This window comes from Taudactylus pleione, unplaced genomic scaffold (assembly GCF_031769625.1).
Source record: "Taudactylus pleione unplaced genomic scaffold, aTauple2 ptg000093l, whole genome shotgun sequence".
Classification (NCBI taxonomy): Eukaryota; Metazoa; Chordata; class Amphibia; order Anura; family Myobatrachidae; genus Taudactylus; species Taudactylus pleione.
Genome location: NW_028284495.1, coordinates 15,239,527 through 15,266,807, shown reverse-complemented (window position 1 = coordinate 15,266,807; position 27,281 = coordinate 15,239,527). Strand labels below are relative to the sequence as shown.

The 27,281-nt window shown below is 41.0% G+C and overlaps 1 protein-coding gene across 1 annotated transcript in view; it reads right to left on the bottom strand.

Annotated features, from left to right (window-relative positions):
• Positions 1 to 27,281, bottom strand: part of B4GALT6 (beta-1,4-galactosyltransferase 6) — an 82,895-nt gene that overhangs the window by 37,035 nt on the left and 18,579 nt on the right. Inside the window, exon 2 of the mRNA XM_088469578.1 lies at positions 12,606 to 12,722. Within this exon, the coding sequence (XP_088325704.1) occupies positions 12,606 to 12,722 (117 nt within the window). The remainder of the gene's footprint in view (positions 1 to 12,605; positions 12,723 to 27,281) is intronic.

The following is a 27,281-nucleotide window of genomic DNA, read 5'->3' as shown; positions in this document are numbered from 1 at the left end:
GGTACAGAAGTTCGTGTTGTGCTGTACTTCACTTAAATGCAAGTGCACTTAGCAACATGCTGGAATTTGTGGAGAAGCCGACATTTGGTAGATGTGCCTAATTTTGTGGTACAGTCTGAAAAAAGAATTTCAATTTGCCAAGAGAGTCCCACTGAAAGGAGATAATGGGGCAGAGAAAGGACTTTGATTTTCCACTGACTCAGAGCTGCAGATCTTTGGTTCTGGTCCGAATGTTACACCTCAGTGGAGAAGCCCATTTCAAAGTGCACGCCAAGTTATGCAATAAAATACTTCACACATGCAAAACGGACACGTAACAAACAGAACATTAATGTCCCCTGACTTTCAGAATTCATTTAAGATATAAATCGGTATTTCAGGAAAAAAATGCAAGTTTTATTTAATGAAATGTGAGGTTGTACAGTGGTTGGAGTTTAATGCGAGTGTCACACTTTTCCATGTTGCTTTTGTCATCTCCCTGTACCCCTAGGCAGGTTTCCGGCTATCGGAGGGGTTTACCAAGAGCGCAGAGTGGAGAACGACGTGTGCATGCATTAGAACATTATTTTTTTATAATGTTCACTAAAACATTTGCCATAATTACCCCAAAGAATAATATAGTGAGAAGTATTATAAGAAAATTAGAACACGGAGGGTTCCATGATACTAAAAACACAGAAGTGCCTTTACATAGGTCATGGGTCTCTGCGTCATCTACAAATGTCTCCATAATGTTATTCTTAATAATACTAAAATTATATTTCTAAAATGCTTGAAGATAAAGTTCTAAAAGTGACTAAAAAAGGAGAAGACATGTGAGGGGAAGAATGTGTGGGAGGAAGAGGTATGTGAATGAATCTAGCTGTGACAGCAAACTCTGCACTTCGCTGACTGCCACTGACCACTACCTGTTGCTCGTACTTTAGCATCAATACAGTCCTGATGTCACCTCACTGATCGGAATGAGGCAGAATCAGGCAGTAGTTTTATTTGATGACAGTGGTGCGTCCTAGGTGACATGATGGGAAGTTTACAGTTCCGCACAGTGCGTCTCTTCAGGCTTTCCCATAGCGCTACACACCTATGTGCACTTCTAGGCTATATGTCATTTCCTCAGAGTAAAGGCTAGGGAGGCGGTTTTGCAATCCACTGATTTACTAAGGATCGGGTTCTGATTACAGCAAAAGACGAGTAAGTAACTGTGGGCCTTATTCAGAGGTTGATATAATGCCGATGTTCGCAGAGTTAAGCATTTTTTTTTCGTACTGGGTATGCGTCAGTTGCACTGCGTGCGTGCCAAGCTGACGGCAGTCTGAGGATTTGGATGCAGCTTGACAGCCAGAGAACGTTGGCGGGTGGTAACGTGAGGACGGGGGTTGCAAGTCAAACACAGGCGTGACGCCACCATTGAGGGGCGTGTCTTAGAGCCTGTGACTGTTTGTGTACCCAGTTGCAGAGGCTCCAGCGAGTTACTACTGACAGACATTCTGAGGAACCATAGGGCTGCTCAGAGGATGGATGGTGTGACTGAGGGTGCGTCTTCGTAAGCACGCGGTGGATTCGTGACGTAGCCAGTGGGCATCTGTATACAAATCCTAGCAGCTGCGGGACAGCTCAGAGAGCATTCCTTTATAGCTATCTGGCCAATCTGAAGGACAGGAATCACAATACACTGATATAGGCAAATATCATGTATTGAACTGAGAGTCAAACTGTTACACTGAATTCTCTTGTGCAATATTATGCATCAATTATATTAAAGGGCAATATTAAGTCATTATTAATTGGTATTTGACTTTTTTTTTTTTAATGACATGGAGGCATTATTTTATGATGTGGACACCATTTATATAGCCAGAAAATACTAAATACTCTCCCCATCATTAAAATACATTTTTACATACCAATTGCTTAATATTGGCCCTTTAATATAATTCAATATTTAACTCTTAATACAGTTATACAATAATTTGTCCACTAATATATTAACAAAATAAGAGACTGATCAAAGTAACAGTTTGATTCCTTTTTCAATACATAATAATTGACTTAATTACAAGTGTATTGCCATTCCTCTCCTTAGATTGGCCAGATAGATGTGTTGGTTTTACTCCAAAAAAAAAAAAAAAAGGGACGTAAAACAGATGCACATCAACAATGAATACAAAACCCCAACAAAACCGCTGAATAGTAAATACAGTGGTTTGGTGCTTCAATCTGCCGGTGATGTGCAGAGGTTTTAAAACCCCTGAAAGATAAATGCTGAATAAATTTACCCCTAGAAGCGCGCACACAGTTTCACTGGGCCAATCATCCAGCGCTCTTTTTAGATGACCTCCAATACATAATCTCTTTAGATTTCAAAGTAAATATAAAGGTGACGTATTAAATCAAAATAGTTATCCCTTACAACACATTAATAGTATTCCTTACATTGAGTATTTGTGGCATCTTTTATTAAGGAAAAAAAAAGGTGAAATGGGAAAATGGTCAAAGTTTAGTTTTATTAGAAGTTGTGCCCATTGTTGACTAGCTGTTTTTGCATAGGGGAGCAGAGCCGTATTAAGGGCCACATGGGCCTAGAGCAGAAAATGATCAAGGGCCTATTGTGAGAAGCAGAGGAGGAGGGCATGTTCACAAAAACGACATCATTTTGTGAGGACAATAGAAATGCAATAAGATTTATGACTGACAGTGCCAGCTGAGCGGCTGGTCATGGTCATCATCATCATCATCATCCTGCCATGATGGGCCTACTTTTATGTGGAGGCTGTAGCTCTATCCGTCCCATTTTTAATCTGGGCCTGTAGGGGAGGGGCTTAGGCGGAGCCAGGTGCTATTAGTGGGTGGCGATTGTGATCATACTGGCCAGTGCAATTTTTGGCTGAGCATACTAAGATGGGGAGAGAGGAGTGAAGTAGAGAATCAGCGCACAAGTAAACATGACACAGATAGTTTCTCACTCTGTGGCAAGGGTGAGGTACGTTCTAATACACCAACAGCATAGCAAAATGTATTGCCGTTAGAGAAGTATTTTATTACATGCAAGAAAAGCCTTTATATAAGCTATAAAACCGGCATTACACCACACCAAGTCATAAAAGATTTGATTAATAGTCTCCCTAGAACATGTGGAAGACATATGAACAGCAAATCACCTGTACATACTCGTACAAAATGGATGTTGTAACCAATATTTTGAAGGGATGAATCATTTTCAGAGGAAAGCAGAAATGTGAGATAGTCGTGTAAAAACAAGAGAGGATTATGAGGTATAATTACGGACAAATAAAGCTGGGAACGCGTAATGAGGTTATTTGGCAGAGTTGTTGACAACTAAATCTGTAGTTAATTAGGCCACACACAGAAAAGGTACATTTTGGACAGTTTTGGATTCTGTAATGTCCGAGTTTTCAGATTCCGGGAATATCGACTGCAAATTTAAAGCAGCAATAATCTGCAGCCCAAGGTCGCCGGAATCGCGCTGCTTCTGAAAACTTGGATCCTATTGCGTGGCCCCAATGGACTTTTCAGAAACGAAGCTAAATAATTTTGCAAGTGGCCCCATACGTTCATTTTAGCCAATGACACTAGAACATGCCGAAAGGATTATGGACCATCTTTACATTGTCAAGATTTAGGGGTCTACGTTCACGTGTGAGTTGCACAGCGCATGCATTGTTTCATTACCATTGTCGCTTGCCGTGAGGATTTACACGCAAAGTGACTGACAGATAGGGACAGTTTGCGGGCGGCAACAGGGGGGGTTTGAGACTCAGACGCAGGCTTGTCACGACCATTTTTGGAGCCCGTCTCTGCCTGCTACTGCAGCCGGAAAACAGACAGAATGACTCCGGCGTCCCAGATCACGCGGCCATTATACGTGACCAGGCCGATGGACTGATCTGCTACATCTTTGTACGCAGCCGCTTGGATTTGCGAAGCCGCCAGTATGCGCTTCAATACGAATCCATACGGCTGCAACATTTGCATATTCTCACATAGTACATCTCTGAATCAGGCCCCTTATATACACAAACATGATAGTCAAGTGCATCTTTCTACAGTCAGCACTGGTAGGGTTAATGTTTCCAGCTGCATGACAAACTAGGGCAAGATTTTGTTAACATGGCTCCTCTTGCCTAGTTGGAACCCCGGGGTGTGTGCTCTGCACATCTTTCTCAGGGCTCCACCATTCCACAACTCCAACTGCAAACTGGAGAAAGGTGAGGGGCAGGGGATTGAACAAGACGACTAATCAAAAATGTCCTTCCACTCACCTTTCCATTAAACCATGGCAAATTTAACTGATTTGCTGCTTTGTATTAGCTATATGGAGCCATTTCTTACCAAGGTTCCAGCTGTAGTGAGGGGTCACGTTAGTAAAATATGTTACTCTGTACTAAGGCAGCTTTAAACTTAATTTACTATATTTTAGGAAAGGTATTCAAAATAAAGAATAAAACAGTATCTGTAACGCCACAATCATTGAAGATAATAATTCCATCAAACTAAATAACCTGCAAAATTCAAATTGAATTTACAGAGCACTGCCAAATGATAGTCATATGCAGTGATCGCAAATACCAGCTATAGAGCGTATTTTACCCGGTATCGAGGACCCACTTTTTCGGAATGGGTGCGTCCTTGGAGAAGCGCTCCGCTGTGGCCAATCCCTGGCTCCTCATTAAATGATTGGCTGCAGGCAATAAAAAGCAGACGGACCTCTTAGGCGCCTTTAGTGTCATGCTGCAGCACTACAAGGACTGGCGTGACGATGATGGCCCCTGCACCCAGAGTGAAGACAAAGTGTAAGCAGGAGCGGCTTAATTATGAGCAGGTGACTGGTGTTCCGGACCAGCTCGAGACAGAATAGCTGTACAAGGGGTGCCACAGTGCACGAGGTGCGGCCGCTGGAACCCACACCGGGCCGCCATGAGTGTTTGGGGGGCTTGTTTTTGTCTGCACCAGGAGAATGGGAGTTGCCCGCTGGCTGTCCATACTCACCGGCCTGGCAGTATGGCGTGATATTTGTGAAAGGCAGCCTAGCAGAGAATCAGATTGGCTGCCTGTCATTGCAGCGCGGCGGTCCTGCGGAACTCAGTGCGGTGAGCAGAGAAGATCCCGAGATTGCTCAACATTCAAAGTACTTTTGAGCGGACAGAGCTCCCCGCAGCTGGCGCATTGTAATGACAGGCGCCCAATCTTCTGATGTCACTGCTTCCAGACCCTGGTGATATATACTGCTGCCCACACAGGTTTTTTATTTATATATATATATATATATATATATATATATATATTTACAAACCCCATGTGTGCCGCTGCCCCCCTCCCCATATATGCTTCTGCCCACCCAGCCTTCGCCCGCTTCCCCGTATCTGTATGCCTCTGGTTGGGAAGCACTACTTGTTTAATTTATACTGGGTCCCACATATTCTGATTAAATCCTGCCTACACCCACCGTGCTGCATCCTTGTAGCCTGGCAGCGCTGGACTTTTCCAGGTGACTCAGACACAGCCCGATCCTGGCATGACCCAGAGATGGTGATTTTGTGACATGACATCACATAGCTGCATGCTGCCTCCTGCTACAGTGATGCAATGACACAGCAGGGCAGGCTGCAGTGCAATTAATTTGAATCAATGCATTTCATTTTTTTTCCTGCGAGGACAAAACGTGTTTTTTTTTTTCCTGTGGGGGCCAATGTGTTTGTTTTTTTTCATACCAGGGCCAATGTGCTACATGCTTCATGGGATGTAGATGATAAATTGTTAGATTTACAGAAAACCTTAATCTAGATGGGACCCATAAAAGGTCAGGTAGGACCCTGATTTTTTTTTTAACTGAGGGTTCCCTGGGACCCACATTTTATTTGGCTCAGCGCGATCAATGATATGAAGATAAGCTCATGGAGCCTCCTAAGGTCACATAGCTCTAGGGTGGAATTTATGGAAGCTGCAAAGAGCAGAACACTTGAATTGTTTGTGTGACATGTCCTTCAATTGTTATCCCTTTTGTCCTTGAGGACTTGTCATTCAAATAATTGCATATATTTAAAATTTCAGGGTGGAGGCATAGTTTCAGTTTCTCGGTCAGGTCGCACTGATGCTCTGAAAGAATGCCAGGTATGTCCACTTCCACCATGACGAGCTGCCACAATGCCCATGGAGTCTAAAAGGAGGCAGCTGAAAGCTGCTGAAGATGCCCAAAAGAAAAGTAATGTATTTACAAGAACAAGTAATTGTGGGCCTGAATCAGAGGTGGACAAATGTAAAACATTTTGGGCAAGCGCTACAAGTTTTAAGTTTGCGCATATGCCCCGATAGTTACAGACGGTGTACGAATATCGAACTTAAAATGGAGATCCATGCAATTTCTGTAGGTGTTCCTGGGTGGTGACTTTCGTCAGCGAGCGTGCTCGTAACATGGACTGGACCAAAATTCGCTTGATGGTGCAAATTTCAATGTACTGCAGCCGGTTGGGGTTGCAGCCGGTGGGCATCTCAGTAAGAAACCAATTGGCTTCTGCATTAGAATAAATTCACACCTCCATCCACCTCTGGCCCTCTTATTCATACAGAAGCATATGCATGGAGGACCTGTTTGAAAACATACAAGAAGTTCACAAAGAAGAACTTGGAAAAAAAACACACAAATTAAAGAAAGATGAGAAAATTGGGGCTCAATCCAAATAGCAGTGAAGGGAACGAGGAACTGTTGCAACGGTGTAGAAATGCTGGCACAGCCATGCAACTCCCCCCCCTCGCTGTCCAATCTCACCCCAGACTCAAACCTATGTGGCTGCAAACAATTGTACGAGTCAAGTGGTTACTGTAGATGCAGAATACATCTGCACTTACTTACGCTGCGAGTGGACTAAAAGAGATTGAGTCGTCTGTCTCTTGTTAGAACATATTGGTCACTTCTCACTTGAGGCTCACTGGGTGTTAATAGGTGGCAATGGGGCATTCGCATATAGAATAAATTAGCAGAGAGCATGTACATTGAGTTACATCCTATTCTGAGCTATGCAAATGCAGAAATCTGTCCAATTTCAGTCAGATCTCCTGTACCAAGGATGGGTCTGGTACAAACTGTTATCTATGTGACCCCAGTCCTTCACTTGTTTAGTCAGACACAGAATACTGGCGGACTTTGGATCACAGGAAGCAGCCACAACTGCAATGCTATTATGTGGAATTCAGAATCAGGCCCCTGTAGAAATCAGGACTCAGGGAGGAAAACTATTCTTTTTTTTCTACAATCTCGTCTATGACCACAGCCTGGCATGTGCAGCAATACCACCAAGACATGTTATTGAAACGTTTTTGGGGGTATCCGCAAATATTAAGGAGCCTCCGAATGTATGTAGGGGGAACTGCAGCAAATATCTCCATATCTGCCACTGTCCCTCCATTTCCATAGCAGCCACAGCCCTCATAGGTTGCTATGGTTGCTGCGAAGCTGTCAGATTTACCAAGCTCTGGAATGCAAAGCAAAGCATTCCGGAGTTTGGCCCTGGCAGCTAATGCCACCTGTACATGGCGTTACAGATGTGTACTCCTGTATCTTTGCTGCCTTCACGGCAAATGGAACCGGTAGGCGCGCTGTGTTCGCACCTGCGACTCCATAGGATTGTATGGTGCGAACACAGCAAGTGCCATGGCGATGCATAGCGCACGCGACTAACTGCACGGCGCCATGTGTGCGCACGTTTGTAGCGTGATCGGCAAAGATGCAAGTGAACACATCTGTATCTGCTGTAGCCTATGGACTACAATCTGCAGAAAATACTGGGAGAGGATTCTTCTGGAACCCTCCCTGGGGGATGTAGTCAGGAAGCAGACGGTCTAAATGCCGACCGCTGGCTTCCCGACTGTCTAATCCCGGCAAAGTACTAGTGACAAACGAAATCCCGACGCCTGTCATTAGACCTACGCCGGGAGACAGACGCCGGGCATACTGAACGAAGGTAAGCTGGGCGTGGACAGCCGCGGAGGGGGAGGGTTAAATTGTAGGGTTCCCGGGGGGAGATTTTGGATTAGGCCCCCCCGGGAGGGTTAGGCTAGGGGAAGGGGGGTTACGGTCAACCGCCAAGGAGTGGGGCTGCGGGGACAGGGGGTGGGGAGATTAGGGTTAGGCACCCCTAAAGGAGGGTTAGGGGGGAAAGTAGGGTTAGTATACTTACCTTATTAGCGATCGGGATCTTCACCTCTGCCGGGCTTCCGCTGTCGGGATTTGTACCTACTACACCCCTCCCTGGCAATGGCTGCGAATGCACGGACAGCAGACCGCGCATGTGGTCCAGTCTCCCGAAGGAGAAGTGAAAAGATACCTTTTGCGATCATTTCACGTCTTACATATCACAGGGACTGGCTCCTGAAGGTGATTAATAGTACATCTGGGCTATCTGTATTTTCTTATTGCCACGAATAACAGCGATAACAAATTATAATTATTGTGTATTAAACCTGATAAGTAGTAAATATGCCCCTAAGTGAGTGAAAGGCCTGGTCTCTATGTGTATGTGCCATTGATTGTGAGCCCATAGAGATACCATGTACCCTCAGCCAGCACAAAAGGCTGCCTTTGGGCTGACCATCTAGCGCTGAATATCAAATGAGCTAATTCATTACCATAGGCTTAAACTTTCACTGTTGTAAACCGTTTTGACACCTCTGGGCCTATGTACTGTAAATACAGCTGAGAAAGTGAGATCGCAAGAGGTGGTGGTCTCCCGGAGCTCCGACCGCAAGCACTACTCATATCGGACGGTTCTACACAGCCTCCTGCACACTCAGCCGTCTACACCTTTCTGTAAGTGGCTGTGTTCATTTTATTCAAAAAAAAATGTTATTGTTACAACAATATATTTCATTCATTTTTATGAATGGATTCGGAATCAACACTGACAACTACTGAGGATAGCAAATGTACCTGGTGAATACAATGCTAGAAGTGGGACACATCACCATTGGAGATCCTCTCCTCCACATATAATAATTATATTTTATTTGTAAGGCACGAAATAGTTTCCGCAGTGTCATACAGGCAATATCCAGGTAACAATTAAACTGACATGTACAGTAAATGTAAATCGACAATTAGTTGCAACACTTCGCAAGAAAAGGTGGGTACACACCTGTACAATCAGCGGCTGATCGGGTAAACCTCTCCCGATCAGCTGTGCAGTTTGTCCGCAGTGTGACCCCCTCTCAGCTGCTTGTGAACCACGTACACCACTCTGCAGACATAGCACAGTGTGTACTGGCCTCTATGGGATTCCACCACCCGATCCCGGCTGTTGCAGGAGCATTAGAAGCCGTTTATCGGCTAACGCTCCTGCATCGGGACAGCGTACACACCGGATATCGAAAGAACGGCCCCACGATTTTATAGGTGTGTTCCCAGCTTAACCCGACAAACTAGTGGGAGAATTTAGAACATTGGACAAGTAATTTGTCCGTCGTATTTTCTCTTAATATGTTGTTTGATCATTTAGATCAGCAACATACACTACACTTTGAGAACCTTGTTGCACTTATAATCTTATTGCTCCATCCTTCCACTTTGTAGTGAAAACGCCTCGTCGTGGACTCTGCACCATAAAGATGTTAGATTATCTATATAGGGTCATACATCTGGTGTCAGGCATTTTTCAGCTCTCCTTTCCTATTGCCTGTGAGGAATGCTAATTCCTTCATCTCATTGCATTAGGTTTCTCAGGGTACATTTTTTTATTATGTATTATACAGCGAAACGTATACACCATCGTATAACACTTCTGGATATTAGACTTCAAGATGTCCAGGGGCCATATAACAGGCATGCTGTACAGGACAAGGAATGTTGTGGTGGTTTCTACTAGCAATGTTATGTTAGACTAAAAGGTTCACACATAAAATAAATATTGTTGTTGAAAGACTCAGAGGAGCATTTGATAAAATGATTTTGTTGGGACAAAGAAGGGAGAAGGAAAGGAAAAGGGTAGCTTGTTCAATTAAGACTGTTTGCCAAACTAGCATTATAATTTTTTTTAGGTGCACTTGACTAGGCTCAGAACACATATTGTATTCATTCCTCTAATCAAGGGATACACGAAGATGAAGGAGCAGGATTAGAACAATTAGCCAAGCAGAGCACTGGAATGTTAAAACAGACGTGCAGAACTCTCCAGCTCAGCTATGTGTAGGCCAGTTTAACGTGGGAGAGGTTAGGTCAGCATGTCACCAAAGCCAATCATCTAAACATTAAATGGATCGCTAAACGTAATATTAGTGCTCACCTCCCCCTCGTTTCATGAAGTATTTACCCTGCCCATCCCCTCCAGCTATGAAAGGCTTTATAGAGGAAACCTGCCAAGAAAACACTGTTACCACCTTCTTGGGGTAATCCATTTCAACACGATTTGCTGCCGGGCATGGCCTAGATGCTCGCGTATCCAACAATTACAGTACTTCTGGCATTGCAAACATTTGCGATGTAGAAGGGCTCATTTTATAATTTAGAAACCTGTAAATTCATCTGCCCCAAAAAGAACAGTTAGTGCTTTCCAGCAAAGCCTAGCAAAGTGCTCTATGACAGGCTCCAAATATAAATGTAAGCATATGGACCAGTATACAAGTTTCCTTTTGTGACAATTTTGACATGCTATTTACATTATGGATAAGTGATCTGTGTCCATGTTGGTTTATTCACTTGTTAAATGTAAGTGTTTTTTGTCCTAATCTAATAAATTCTAACACAAAGAAATATAAAGGAATGTTTTAAAAAATAAAGAAAAATAACCCAACCAAACATTTTGTGGCTTTCACATCTAGGATCGGACGGGAAAATATCGCTATATCATATTTATACATACACACAGAATTAAATAGAATTAATGAAAAGGGTATAGGAATATATCATCTTCCTCTGTACTAGATCAGCGGTGAGATCAATTTATGCCAAGAGAAGGAAACTGTTCCATGTGTGTTAACATTTAAATCACGGTAGTGATAACTGCAAAGCAATTTCCTTTCTGTATTTTCATTAAATCAGTGTATTTTTATTTTTTTTGCAGGTTTGTAAAAGATACATAGTAACTACTTTAAAGCTGGCCACACACTAACCAACTGGCCAACTAAATGATTGTGTTCTCCTTTACACTACCCAACTTTTTCATCAGACCAGCCAAATGAATACCTTTTCTATCCAAACATTTTCGGATGTCACAGAAGGCGGCGGACACGGTCTGACAACTTTTGCGCAATGGGACCACCCACACACAAACAAACACACACACACCTTTTCTTCATTTTTTATTTTTTTTATTTTTAAGATTCATAAACATTGCCTACTTACGTGCTGAAAATAGTTCAGCTTGGGGAAAGGCTTCCAACATTTATCCTTCACTGGAACGATCATCAGCTGGTTGGGTTAGTTAAAGCAAACATGTTTGATTTGACCAACATGTTGGAACGGAATTGGTTTGGGAAGCCAGCAGTCGGGATGCCGGCTGTCAGAATCCAGACACTGGTATCCCAACAGGGCTAGCATACAGACACTTGTTGTTCGGTATGCTAACCCTTCCTCTTTGGTGCTTAACCTCCCCCCCAGGTGCCTGAACCTTACCCCGCACCCCACCACGCTACTTACCTTCGGTATCCCGGCGGTCGGGATGTTGGCGCCGGGATTGTGATAGGAGTCGGGTTTTCGCCGCCAGCATCGCAGCCGCCGGGATACTGACTGTATCCCGTTGGAACACCTGTTTTTGGACGTTCAGCGACAGCCGATTGTTTTTTCATCCATACACTGCACGATTATTGTTCCTACCAGTCAACAGAACAATTATCAAAGGTGTATGCCCTGCTGAAGACTCTGTTTTGTTTTCCAGGTTGGAAAATACAAAACTGCAGCAAGCATCTAGGATGGGGGTTATTTCTCACTTGTATTAGGTGACTGAGGACCTGACTTTTCTTCTAAACTCTTTCCTTTATACTATAAAAAAATGTTTATTTCCTGCATAGGTGCATCCTAGCCGATAAATCAGCTATTTAGCAAGAATTTACTCTGTCCATCGCCTCCAGTTATGAAGCCCTTTATAAAGAAAACCTACCAAGGGAACATGTACCCCCCTTCTAGGGGTGGAATCCAATTTCGTCACGATATGCTGCACGCCCAACTGCGCATGTACCTGGCAATTGCGGTAGCCTAGGCCATCTGCAAGATCCTAATACACTGACTGCAGAGGACTTGACGCTAAATCAGTGAACATGCCATCCGTGGACGATATAATCTGAAGCAGCATATGAGGAACATCCAAGTGGTCTCATTTCATGCATGAAGCCCTTAAGCCTACATATCATTATATGCACATAGAAAATAAATGGTGCACTTGCATCTATTGATTGTCTACACAGCTTTTCTGACATCCCGACTAGTGAACATCATTTTATTTAACATGTATGAACAATCTGAGACTTGAAAGAGTGAATGTCTTAAAGGCAAATGTGTAAAAAATTATTTACCAAACACGTATGCAAATATAGCAATAATAATTCTATTCACATATACATAGATCATCACATACACATGAACACATGAAAGATGAAAGTCTTACCTGTTCCATTGAGTGTACCATTTTTATTGGTATACTGTCTAAGCATATGCCCAATGGTCCGAACGTTGTCTCTTAGCATTATGCCTTGTGCTTGCACCATGAAGAGGTAGGTGTTTGCTGGAAAAACATAACATTAGAAATCAGTTTGAAATTCAATAATATCCCGTAAACAACAATTCCCAATAAATAATTAAAACTTTTAGGGATAGATTTACTATCGGTCAATCCGATGGTGGGCGGCATTCATTGATGCATTTCAAATGGTAATAATAATTTAAGTAAGCAAGCCTGATTTAGCATTAATACCTCTTGCTATTTGAAATCCATTGGTTAAAGCCGCCGATCATAGTCGGCTTCGAAAACCCGACAGTTAGGAAAAATATGTAAAGCATCGCTGCTTCAGTATACATTACAGATATTAAAAAAATATAGCTCCAAGCATTATAAAAATTAGAACTCCATCAAAACAAACCCTCACCGACATATACCCAAATCATCCTTCCAACCACTGATCGGTCCAGGCACAACATTTTGGTGAACCCACACCTCCTTTCCAATTGGCCACATCCCCTATGAGGTCAGAGAATTGGAACTATTGGTAATCATAATTAAAAATAGGTATTTTTAGGTATAGTACCTCTTGCAAGGCGCAAACTACATTTCTGTTTATACTCCTGTTACACTACAAAAATTGCCAACACATCAATGGATAAATAAGCTAGTTCTTTAGAGAAGAACATAATTATGGATTTTCTATGATACCAGTCTATAGGCATGTATGTAGTTTTCCTGGACAGACTAGCAATGTCATATTCTGTGCCTTGTTTTTCTCTTAAATAAATTATTGCTCTGCTCAAGTCCATATTTCCCCTGACTACTATTAAACAATGCCTCAGAGACAACTGTTGTTTTCACCAGGAAACACTGGCAGATGTCCCAGTAACGTAGAACTAACTCAATTATACATATCCCAAGGTGAGAGATTACTTCCTATAATACTATCCGGAGAAGAAAAACAGATTGGCATACCACAACCTGGTCACGTATCATGCCTCAGTATACTGAAGACAATGGCCTGTTCCTTTAACCCCCAATGCATTTTCTAACTGCAGTAAAACTGGATGCATTAATTTATTAGCCGATTAAAATAATTCAGCCGAGATTATGGCAATTTGAAAAGAAGTATGGGTAAAAGGAGTAAACAATGGGGTATCTGGCCGGTCTTAATTGCAGGATCAAGAGGTTTTTTTGGTGCATGCCGTCACCACATTCAAACTGTATTATTAAATGAATGTATTGCATCAGTAAATAATGGATCCACGTGCGAGTACAGATGCTATATGTAAACAAAAAAAGGCCTGAGATAGACAAAAGACCAACTTGCACCACTCCTCAAACTGTACTAGTAAATTTTAACTGGAGTTCATATAAGTTCACTTTCAGTTCCTTCTTGAGATATGATGATAATGTGAATGATGAATTCAGATGAGACAACACATGTCAGGCTTTGATGGCATCACCATGACAAAGCTATGAAGAATGTTGATTTGGAAACTCACTCAAAGAGGGGTATGCAATATGGGAGCGAAAAGTCCGTGCTGGACTTTTCGCTCCACATCGGAGCTTTTCCTGGGATAAAGTATTGGGTGCGCGCCCGCTTTATCCCCGTATTCAATTAAAAAGCTACGAAAATGGGAGCCGGCGAAATAGGATCGGAGAAAATTTACCAGCAATAAATTGTAGGACCCCCTAAAGCTTTCAAAACATGGGGGATCACTATGAGTACCCCCGTTTGAGCCTGCAAATGAAAGTCCGGGTTTTAAATAGCCGCAGCAGGTGTTTTTTTCCAGACATTGAAGAAGTGATGCAGAAGAGCACTTAGGTTATTTTTTTCGTTTTTTTAAGTGGTCCCATCAAATTTGGGGTACATGAAAATGGGTACTAGCATATTTTTAAAGGTGCATACACACAACGATTTTTGGAACGATTATCGTTTAACGATAATAGTTTGAAAAAATCGTTCACTTTCTGAGTCAAATGATGAACGATCATTGTTCATAAGCGTTCACGTTTGTAGTTCAGTCAGACTTGTCAACTCAACGATTTTCATTAAGTGAATATACAAAAATCGTTTGTAGTTCAAAAAAATTAATTCATAAAGGTGCATACACAATGATTTTTTGAACGATTATCGTTAAACAATATCGTTTAATGATAATCGTTTGAAAAAATCGTTCACTTTCTGAGTCAAACGTTGAACGATTATTGTTCATGCGCGTTCACGTTTGTAGTTCAGTCAGACTTGTCAACTCAACGATTTTCATTAAGTTAATATGCAAAAATCATTTGTAGTTCATAAAAATCGTTCATTACATTTAAATGAACATAGTAAATGAACAACTTTAGTAAACGATTTCAGTTAATTTTTTCAAGGTAGAAAATAGTTTACTAAAATCGTTCATTAACTCAATCGTTGTGTGTATGCAGCTTTATGGAGCGTACACACGGTCAGATTTGTCAGACTTGTCAGATTTGTCAGATGAACGACTGAACGATTAAACGATTTGAACGATTTGGACGATTTGACCAAAGTTTTGAACGATTTGAACGATTTGAACGATTGAACGATTTTTGACTGCATTAAAATGAATGGAATCGTCCAAGTCTGACTGCAAACCCATCAGATGTCAGATATCGTTATCTGACCATCGGGAACGCGCATCGTTGATCGTCCATCGTTCAGGTATGTCAGATATGTCAGATTTTCCTTCAGATATGAACGACTGAACGATTTTTAAATCGTTATCGTTCATATCTGAAGGAAAAATCTGACCGTGTGTATGCACCATTACACTTTAAAAAAATCTGACAGATAATCGTTCATAAAAATCGTTCATAAAATCGTTGGTAACAAAATCGTTGTGTGTGTATGCAGCTTAATGGAGCATACACACGGTCAGATTTGTCAGACTTGTCAGATTTGTCAGATGAACGACTGAACGATTGAACGATTTGAACGATTTGAACAAAGTTTTGAACGATTTGAACGATTGAACGATTTTTGACTGCATTAAAATGAATGGAATCGTCCAAGTCTGACTGCAAACCCATCAGATGTCAGATATCGTTATCTGACAAACGGGAACGCGCATCGTTGATCGTCCATCGTTCAGGCATGTCAGATATGAACGATTTTCCTTCAGATATGAACGACTGAACGATTTTTAAATCGTTATCGTTCATATCTGAAGGAAAAATCTGATCGTGTGTATGCACCATTAGTCCCTAAAGTGTTTTTTAAAAAATTCAGCAAAAATGCACCTGCCGCTGCTAATCTATTCTAGAAAACACCTGCAGCATATTTGCAGAATAGCCCTGAACCTATTTCCCTATTTTTAAACACTTTTTCCTTTTTTTGGTTTTAACCCCAAATTTTATTAATTTTTTGGGGTGTCCCTATTTTTTTTTAAAAACTTTTTTTGACAATTATTTTTTTAAATGTCATTCCCAGGGGTGCAGGCAATTTTTTTTAAGCCTGCACCCCTAAACCCCAATTCTGCACTTTTTTTCGCCACCTATTCAGTGGTGAAAAGTTATCCCCGTTTTTTTTTTTCAAAGACTTTTCGAGCCTGCGAAAAGTCTTTGTAATTGAATATGGGGACAATTGAAATCGGCGAAAATGATGTCATCGGCGATAATTTATCACCGATTCCGAAATTATCGCTCCAAATTGAATACCCCTGAAAGTATGGGTCTGTTTACCCAGAGATAGTCAGAACTAATTTTTTTATTTTTTTTTAATTACGGGACAAGACATATAAGTAAAGCAGTGTGGGAATAATATAGAGAAAGGGTTGGGGTTATTATATAGCCCAAAAAATGACAAAACAAATGCGATGGAGAAATTATATTGAAATATATATTAAAGGCAACTTCCTTTTATTCCTTATTTGGATTTCTGTAGTCTTTTCCTCATAATGGAGATTACGAAAAGAGAAGTATAATATATAGAGTAATACCTTCAATACTAAATTGAACAAATACCACAAAAAGAACAGATTATGCAGTGTGTTACACACAATTCTAATGTGGTTTCAACATAAGATAATGGTGATGCAAAAATGCTGGTAATTATGTCTGATAAATACATGGTAGGACAAAAAGTAGCCTTAATAAAACAAATTACAAAGACATTGGTGCATTAAATGTGGCAGTTGAAAGAATATTTAGGAGTACATCTGAACCTCCATTGAATGGTTAAAATGACCTTAGAAAGCATATGAAATTGGCAACCACAGTATTAGTATATATCAAAGTTTATTGGTGCACACCGTGAATATAAAATATGAAAAAAATTTATAAAATATGTACATACTGTAAAATAGCAGCTGGGTAAGCGGTGCCTGGGTACCTCCCTCCGCCAATGCATTTTGAGACGTTTGTCTCTTTATCAAGGCATGGAGGTACAGTGATTTTCTACTTCCTTTTGTAGAGCGTCTACTGCTAACTTCTGGTGCCGGACGAAATCGGAAGTGATATTCCGCAATCGGTATAGTAATATTGTATTAAACATTAGAGGTCACTGCTGTTGAAAAGGATCACAGGGGGTAAGCATAATGAAGTTATAAATACTTCATTGGGTTTGCCCAGAGTTGCTGAATAAATCCAATATTCATATCTGCGCTGTCTTTTTAAAACCGAAAGTGACGTTTTCAGGGTTGTTTTTTTTCCTCCTATTAGATCTTAACAGTAACGACGTTCGCTAGGGTCTCAAAGAGCCGGAATTGATGTTCTGGAAATTACTTTCTATATTTGGCATCTGGTTGTTAGGAGAATTTACAAGCTCATGTACTTTTTGTCACATTCCAAGGTGATTGACAGCAGTTCTTCCGGGGAATTCTATTTTAAGAGTAGTTTTCTCTCTCAAACTAATGCGGGCCATACACGGGGCGATTTGAAAACGTACGACACCCCGGTACGTCTTCAAATTCAGCCTGATACATCACATGCTGCTGTGAATGGTAAACGATGAATCTTACAAGATGCTTCATTTACCTATTTAACTGCATGACGGATCGCAGATCTTATGGTTTTTCCATAAGATCTACGATGCCAATATAAGACGGCGGGGACACGCATCGCCGTCGTACAGCATGGCAAACCACACACGATATGCACGATTGATCGTTGCGACCGATCGAAATCGTGCACATCGTATAAAAAATCTTACCATGTATGGCTGGCATTAGGTGGATAAAAAAAGCTGGATCTGATAAAAGAGAAATTATGGCCCTCATTCAGAGCCGCTCGTTAGCGGCAGTACGCTCGTTCCGAGCGATGTTTGCACATCTGCGCATGCGTACGGTTTTTAGTACGCATGCGCGAACCAGTCAGTGCGGCCGAAAATCGTTTGTACGCTATATAGCGAGTGCCTGCTATTTTGAGTGACAGAATGAGGCGTATGTGGGTGGTAACAGGGGATGGTGCTTGAAAATGGGGAGTGGAGATCCGAACGCAGGCGTGCTTAAAGGTCAAAACGGGCGTTTTATGGGTGTGTATATTTAAAACAGCAGCGTCATTGACCACGTCACTGGGTTATTTTAGAGCCAGAACTGCTCGCAAATTTGTGGTAGCAAACACCAACCACAAGAATAGCGAGCAGTTCATACGCTGGTCGATGTACTCGATTAATCTAATAAATAGCGGACATGACGTAGGATGCGAGCGGCCAGGGGGCGTTCTTAACAAATAAACGAGCGTATGTTTTGCTCGCTCGTTCAGACTTAGAGGTGTGAACAGACTACAATGTGCGTACGGATCATTTGAATAGCCACCCCTTGTTTTTAAACGAACGACCGCAAATAGCGAACGGCTCTGAATGAGGGCCTATGTTTGTAAGTAGCAGTTTGGTATCGAGCCAATAGCTGCCGTGATGCAACATATTCTGTAATACACCCTCCGCCCCAGAGCACTTCCGGCTCAGTGCAACATGGTTTCTAATGGCAACTTCCAGTGTCCTGTGAGGCAGCAGTCAACACATGTGCAGAATGGGTCCTGCGATCATGGTCGCAGTGCCCCCTTGAACCGCAACCTGACTCACAGGCTGCGGCCATTTGGGGGGGCACCAGCTGCATTCTGAGAAATAGGGATGGGGCGCCCCTGTTAACTGGGAGTGCCGAGGCCAGGGTATGCATTGTAGGACGCATATTTCCTGGCCTCGCAAGGGACCAGGACCCAGCCCAGCTGAGTAAGAATCAGTTTACGCAGCCTGGCCAAAGCAGCAACCGATAATGATCAGAGGCAGTGTCTACCAAAGCTGCTCTCAGATTGCAGATGGATGCAGGAGGAGTCTATTTCCCACAGACACATGCTGCTGTATTAGCATATTAGCTGCAATCCCGCCCACATCTGAATCAGGTCCAGGTTCTAATGCAATGCGATACAGGTCAAAAAAGAGTGACAATGGTGAAACTACTATGACATAATTGCCCCATCTATGTATGAACCTATCAATCCACGCCGTGTATTTCTGTAGTGCAAATGTGATAAAATGTCACATCGGGATAGATTCAATTAGGAGGTACAGTTGTAGCCTCATGCGATGTGCTTCTGTGTACGTTACCAAATAGAATGGTACAGAAAACGTCACTTCACTTTGCAAAAACCTAAGCTTTAGTACAAGTAACATCACATGGGGACACATCGCACAAGACTCCAACAGGAACAACGTATAAACATCCCAGTTATGTCATTAGCTCAGTAATACGCAGCCAATTATACACTGATTATAATGTTAACTGGTGGCTATAATTACACATTAAAGCTGCATTGCTTTTAAATAGGCATAGCTTAAATGACTTGCCAGACATGTATTACAAAAAAGGGAAAAAAACTCGCAGATACCTGAGGAAGGTGGCTGGGTGTAGAAGGTGGCATTGCATCTGTAACTAAACTAACTGGCAACCCCTCAGAAAGGTTATTTAAATGAGTGCATATGAAAAGCCAGTTTGTATCACACAGTGACCCTCATAATTATATAGCATTCACTGGACACAAAGCAGCCACATCATTATAATTGCACTGTTTGATTAACATCAAAGCACAATACTTAGCAATCAGAGTCTAATGATCGTTTAACGGGTTCACATTCATAATGCCGTCATGGTCGTAATGTCAACGTTTCAAACGTCGACATGATTAGTGTCTAATCCTATTTTTCCTGCAGACTAACCCTCCCTACCGCCTATATTCTTCCTCCCACAGCCTAATCCTACCTCCTGCAGCCTAACCATAACCCTCCCTCTAGTGCCTATCCCTAACCCTCCTGTCTAACCCTCCCTCCCGCAGCCTAACCCTATCCCTCCAGCAGCCTAGCCATAACCCTCCTGTCTAACCCTCCCGCAGCCTAACCCTATCCCTCCAACAGCCTAGCCATAACCCTCCTGTCTAACCCTCCCTCCCGCAGCCTAACCCTATCCCTCCAGCAACCTAACCATAACCCTCCCTCTAGTGTCTATTCCTAACCCATCCTCCCGCAGCCTAACCGTAACTCTTCCTTCAGCAGCCTAACCCTAAGCCTCCCCCATAGTGCTTAACCCTAATGTTGGCAATGTACAGTCTGTCAACATTTCACAGGTGTCGACATTGTGAACATGTCGACATGTTCCATGTTGACATTTTACAAATGTCAAAATCATAACACAACATGGTGATTGCATCGCCATTTAACTAGAACATTCATTAAAATGAGAGAAAGAGAATCTCATTGGTTCATTTGGGCAACCTCTCCATTTGCACTCTTTGGAAGGTTTGCTGTACAGTGTACAATGAAACAATATTGAAGACAATAGAAATAAAGTAAAAAAAAAAAAAGGAGAGAACAGAAACTGGCCTTCCCAATGCCACAGCTAACAGGAATGTTCTGTATAGGTTGCAATGTTGATATATGTGGAGCTTGCATGTCAGGCATACTTGACATGTCATGGTGTCATTTCTGCATTTAGCCCTAATCCAGATCCCCTTTGCATATTGTCTAAAAGCTGTAGGTTGGGGTGTAGCTGTTTGTAATTGGATAGTGGGGTGAATTAAGTCCCTAACCCAAAAAAAAGGGGGCAGTATTTTTCTAGCTGACACACTAAAGTGAAAGGAGAACATTCTCTCTCTATCCCATGGGAGTAATTACGCTCAGGGACTTCTGCATGCAGCCTCTTAGAAGCTTTTAGTCTTACACAGGGAAAGTGTTCCCCAGTCACTGCAATGAGTCAGCTTGGTGCGATTTCCACACCTTTAATAGCACCTGTGTGACACAACCCTAAAGCTACTAATTCATAAGGCAGAAATCATTGCTTATTGCCAGTCGATAAAAAAGCTGCTTGATAGAGTTTAAGGACATATTTAGGCTAAAGGAAATCATTCAGAATTGTAGTATTAGCAGGTTAGTGGGGAAGTTAGGGGGCAAACTTACTCAGATCTGCAGTGGAAATTGGGTTTAGATTAAGGGGTAAATTGATCAAATAGCAATTTATAAACACCTCTCTACTCTATTGATAGTCAGTTTAACTTAAATTCAGGTGATTTGGAGCAAGTTTACTCCATTGAAGAAAATGACAGCTTTGCACATTCATTTCAAGTGCAGTGTTCTCCCCAGGCTATTTTTTGGGGGTGCACCACCCGGCACTTTGGGAGCCTGCAAGACGGAACAGTACTTGGGAGCTGTATAAAAGGACCAGACCCTACAGACTTTGCAGCTTTTTCATAATCAGACTGGGCCTCTAATAAGAAGAGGAGAGTTAATATATACAATGTTATTTCAATTTAAATCATTACAGGGTCAGGGTTTAAAACATTTTATTATTGCGAAGACCCCCACCCGGCTACTTCTTGATGCCACCCGGCTGGAAAAAAATTCTGGGGAGAACAGTAAACTGGCAATGGGGCAGGACGCCTTACTGAAAAGCATTTTGCCACTAGAATCCTCTTAAATGAGAAAAAGTCAGCCACTCACAAGTTACTAGGAAAAAGGGATTTTATAGACACTTAAAATAGGAAATCTGTCAAATGTTAACTTTAGCCAAATCTCCTAAGTATTGTTTCTCATGTTCATAGATGAAAGTTTACATCCTTGGGTTTAGCTTGTTTACAGTAATATATCCCAAATAATCTTAATCTAACTCCAACTTGTAACTGCAAGGAACTACAGCTAAACAAAACAGTTACAAAGATTAAAAACGTAAATAGAAATCCTGGTGTCACAGGATATTCTCCTTGAAGGATTTCTCGTAGTACTTGTTATAAGGGATAAGGATAACTGAAGACACGCTGGCAGGCAATGTAAAATCATAAATTACCAATCTCACACAATACATTTAACCTGCTGTTACTGTAACTTTAAAGACATGCTGAAAGAGACAAGAAAAGGCACAAATACTTATATGATCAATGGAAAGAACTGACAGGAAAACACTGGCTGAGCATGCAAGTACTACAACTCTCACTACGCTGCTACTGAACGTGTGGACTAGAAGCTCTGTCATACATCATAACTTGTATTTATAGGCACCAGTTAACAAACAGACAAAAAATGTTTTAAAAAATTACAATTTGCCTTTTTGGCTTAACATGAAGCAGACAAATGCTTTTCTTTCCTTTTAAAGTATAAAAAATAAAACTGTTGCAGCGTTAGCCCTGAAATATACAAATGGACTGCAGCACCTGAACACAAAATATGTATAACGCCACACCTTAGCAGTGCTTGATGTTTCCCTGAACAAACAAGTACTGCTTACATTCTATGGAGTAATCACTCAGGCAGACAGAAATTGCTCAGCAACCACAAACTCACTACAAAGCACTAACACACACTTACTGATGCTGCTTGTTGCAGAATTGCACTTCACCTTACGTACATCTAGGCACAGATTCCCCGTTCTGCCTATTTGACCTGATCAGCAATCCAACGTACATATCGGCGAACCATCGGCTGATCGGGGGAAATTTAGCATGTAAAAAAATCTGACTTGTGGATTCCGACCATTTTTGGGTCCGGAGCGGGGAATCTGGATTTTTCAACATGTTGAATATTCCCAATTTCCCGTCATGGGAGTAACAGGTAATTGCAGCAATAGGGGCTAGATGTATGGGCCCAATAAGAAAACCCAGACTTGTGTCAGTTAGCATCAACATTTTCAATAACCCAATCATTTCTTGCAATCAAGTCTATAAAAGCATACAAAAGAGGTACTAGCAATTTTGAGTTTTCTATACTGTCTAAGATAGGATACCATCCCACAATCAAATAGTAGAACTTTAAAGTAATAAAGTACATGTCTATCAATCCAGGATTAGTGTATACAGACCTACTACGTATAAAATGAACTATACAAAATGTATATACATACATACAACCACACTACAAAAAAAAGACAAGGGAATGCTCATAACCAGGGATGGGAGAAAAAAAAAACCTGTTTTTTTTTTGTTTAAACCATTTTTTTTGCATGGTTAAAATGAAAACAAATTAATCTTGCCATGTATTAGAAACCTTGATCAATCACCTTTTAATGCTTTCTAACATTAACAAACCAAAGTTATTAGGGATTCAATAAAACAAATTTTAGACTAAACATAATTAAAACATGCAAAAGCACTTTTCAGAGAAACACACAAACACAAAAAAAGGAGTTAAGCATTAGAACTGGAAATGTCACTGGCGTTAAACGTTTTGAATAAAAATACCAGTTTAGAGACCTTTTCCGTTCCCAGTCTGTTTCGAAGCTTCGATTAAACTAAGCTGAAAGAAGAAAAAATTCCGTGTACACTAGCTGAAGATACTCGAGCCGTCAGAAGTTGTTAAATAATGGATAATACATTAGGGTTAACTTTTTTCAATTGCGCTATTTTTTTTTTGTCCACCATCATAAGATGATACTTGTGACATCACAGAGACCGTATTCAATTAGAAGCGAAAAGCCATTTTCCGCGGAAAAGTATCGCGGATTGTGGCTTTTCACGTAGTCGGAACTTATCTCTGTATTCAATTCCAGCTGCTTTTCGCCTACGAGGAAAGTCAATACAATGTAATAGGCGAAAGAGAGTTAAAGGATCAAGACGAAACACGTTGGGATTGCTGTATCTTGACCCCCCTAAATGGACAGATAAGCATTTATTGTATATATTTCTTGTACGTGTTTTTATACCATTGTTTGTCACTGTATTATTAAACGTTGCTTTTAAACTTATTATGACCCTGGAATGTGTATAAAAAATATTCTTGGGGAAAGAGGATCCCTAAAAAGGTTTAATTGCTTACTTGGTTGTATGAAGCAATACACAGTGCGGTATGGTACAAACTATGTTGTTCTTCTTTTCCATATCCTTCCTATAATGGTCATATGACCGAAGAACACCTTACCAGATAAGTAGTGGATCCATCACCAGTTTTTTTCACTTTTGTGTATAATTTTAATTTTCTGACACTAGTAGGCGCTTCTTCCTTTCCCTATTCACAATCGCTTATTTGAGTGCCAAACTCTATCACTATATTGAAGCTGCCACGCAATTATTTTTTGAGGTATGTCACATATTGCAATTAATATTTTCAGTATTTTTTTTTTTCTCTTTATATATATTTGGTGTGTTACACTATAATCAGTGGGCCTCTGTATCTCCTACACACACACACGTTATAATATATATATATGAAATGTATTTTTATTTTATTTATTTTCAAATTATTTCTATTCCAGTTACAACTTACATTACATAAAAAAATAGCTATCTTGAACAGTGCTGTGCATAAGGCCTGATTCACTACCAATCGCAACTGCGATTACGCACACAATCTGCACGCGAACACTCCACTGTGACTGCGATCGCGGTGACTACACGGACCCACCGCAGAGTGATTGACAGGCAGTACTGCTTGAGGGTGATGATGGGCGGGTGGTCGGCGAAACGCAGGGGTGCCAGTGCGTTTGAACGCCATTACAGGGCCGTGAGTAAGGTCAGACCTTGTACAAGTGTGCGTGAGGCTGCGATGGTACTCGATGTTACCGATGGCTTTGCAGTCTTGCTAAGTATTACAAATGTGTGTATGGTAAAGTGGGTGTCCTTATGTTAGGCTGCCACGGCATTGCAATCATTAACATATCTTCGCAGTGAGACTACGTGTGTATTCGTTATTGCGATCCTTACTGAATCAGGCCAATAGTGCGGAACCATGGGTTTTGCATTTTTTCTGCAGAAACCTCAGGAAAGTTTACCATCTCTTCTTCAGGCAGTGTAGAGGCTGCACAGGAGTCTATATTTGGGGAACATGGCATTGTTATACACTTAACGAACATTTGTGTAGCATACTGCATTTTTTCTTTTTTTTTTTTAAAGAAATCTCTAAAGCTAATTTACAGAATGTATGCAATATTTTATCAGCCAAACCAGGTGCAGGGCGGGTGGGGGCCTTCCTCCAGCTCTATACTGCACCTGTTCTAGATGGCCACAGCAGGAAATATATATTAGATTCTATTTCAAATTAAAGCATATAAACCTCCAATACTATTTTATTCCAGTTAATCAGTTCTTAAGTCATAGTTAATAAACATAAAACTAGGAATTGAATTTAAGAAATACATCTACAACACTTGTTATATTAGACCAATAAATGAAGTGTAGATTGTGCCTAATGCAGCGGATTTAACTTGTGTTTGAACACAGGACTATATAAACAGTAGTCAATACACTGGGTGGGGATCTGGTTACCTGCGACAGCTCTACTAGAGCAATAGTTCATATTTGTTTGAGTGTGTAGCATAGTATACGCAATAAGACTCTGTGGTTTGTCCTACATCAAATATTATGTATATGTTCATCAACCATTGTCAATGATGGATGTGGAGCAGGGTTAGTGTCAAGCTATCAGTAAAATAGAAAAAAAAAATGTATACTATTCTAAATGTTATAAATTGATTATTATTATTATTATTAATTCAGACATGAACAAAACAAGTGAGCTGACAAGACTATTTATTTTTTAAGCAAGGACACACTGGGGATCATTTACAAACCATTAGCACAGAGCAAGGGGCCTTCAAATATATCTGTCTATTTTTAGAGGACTGTGCATAGATAAGACATACAGCTCTGAGCTACATCTTCAAAATGGCAATTGCAATGAGCACTCACACTTTGTAGTGCAGGAGTAGAGGAGGATTCACAGTCCCGCTCTTTATAAATACTCAAATAAGTGCAGAATTATTTATGTGCAATTGTTCCCATCTGTACACATTTGTACATACAGATGCATGTCCCAGCTGAACAAGTTCAAGGTCCATGTGTGCATTTACTGTGCAAAATCATTACGGTTTTTCAGGTGCAATTTCAAATATAGGATTTTATTTTAGAAGTGAAAATATCACATTAGCAACTCCCCATACCTCCAATACTTTAAACCATTCATTTTCCCCTAATGTAATGCTTGTTTGCCTGTGCCATAACTCCTAAAGGTAAGGAAATTAATAGCCTTTCCTGTGTAAGCATAGGCACCCGGTATGCCAAGTACTCACTTATCTGTCCTTTCATGTGAGTTTCTCCAGCTTCTGTAATCAACTGAGTTGATGATGAAATCATACTGAGATCACTGAATTGTACGTGACACACAGCGTTAGTTGCAGTCATCAATTGTCCTCCCTAGCCCAGCTCCCCAAATCCTCAACAACTCTGGTCTGCGCACTCCCCTCCTACCCATTAACCTGCCCTCTAACAATGTGACTCCAACATTCTCATGGACACTGTCCCCTTTACAGGAATTCTGCTGTCTCAAGGAAAGGGATCTATATACACACATACTATATTTGTTTGCCTCAATAATGACAATAAAATTCAACATCATGTAAACAGTTTAAAAAATGTTTACTTAAGAAAATCATGATTAAATGCAGAGCAAAGTAAATTAGCCTTCCATGTTTTCATAAGGGTATCCCTTGCTTCAGCAAGTTCACAACGCTGGCACATACTGAATTTTCAGATGACAATGAAACCATGTAGCAATACTTCTTGGGGAGTCTTACATTGAAAACTGTCTCCTATTAATAAAAAAAATAAATAACAACAACAATAACGTCCACATAGTAAATAGTACCAGCTTTATAGTTATAATATGTACATTAATATATACACAGATTTTATGTGTATATATACACACGAGTGTATAATATATATATATATATATATATATATATATATATATATACACACACACACACACACACATACACTAACCAGACCTAATGAACACTAATACTGTTCGTATGTCGCCTCATCCCGCCCGAACACTGTTCGTATGCCACCTCATCCATCACGCATAAGACGGAGCGCACACCGCAGACTGCACATCAGCTCGTCTATCTAGGACACAAACGCCAGGGAGAGAACTGGAACAGTGGCAACAGTACTAGCTATACCACCAACAGAGGCGAAAAGGAATCAACTAGGGTGAGGTAGGGGTAGTCTCCTGAGGCACTGCACTACAGCAACAGGAATCTCACCACCCCGCAAAAGATCTATAACATTATCTACCTACGGTATATTTCCTAGGAATTAAATTGCAGTTTTTTTTACTGGTTTTATAACTTTTTTTTTGTTGTTGTTGTTATTAACCATACTTTTAGAAGTAGGTTTTTGGAG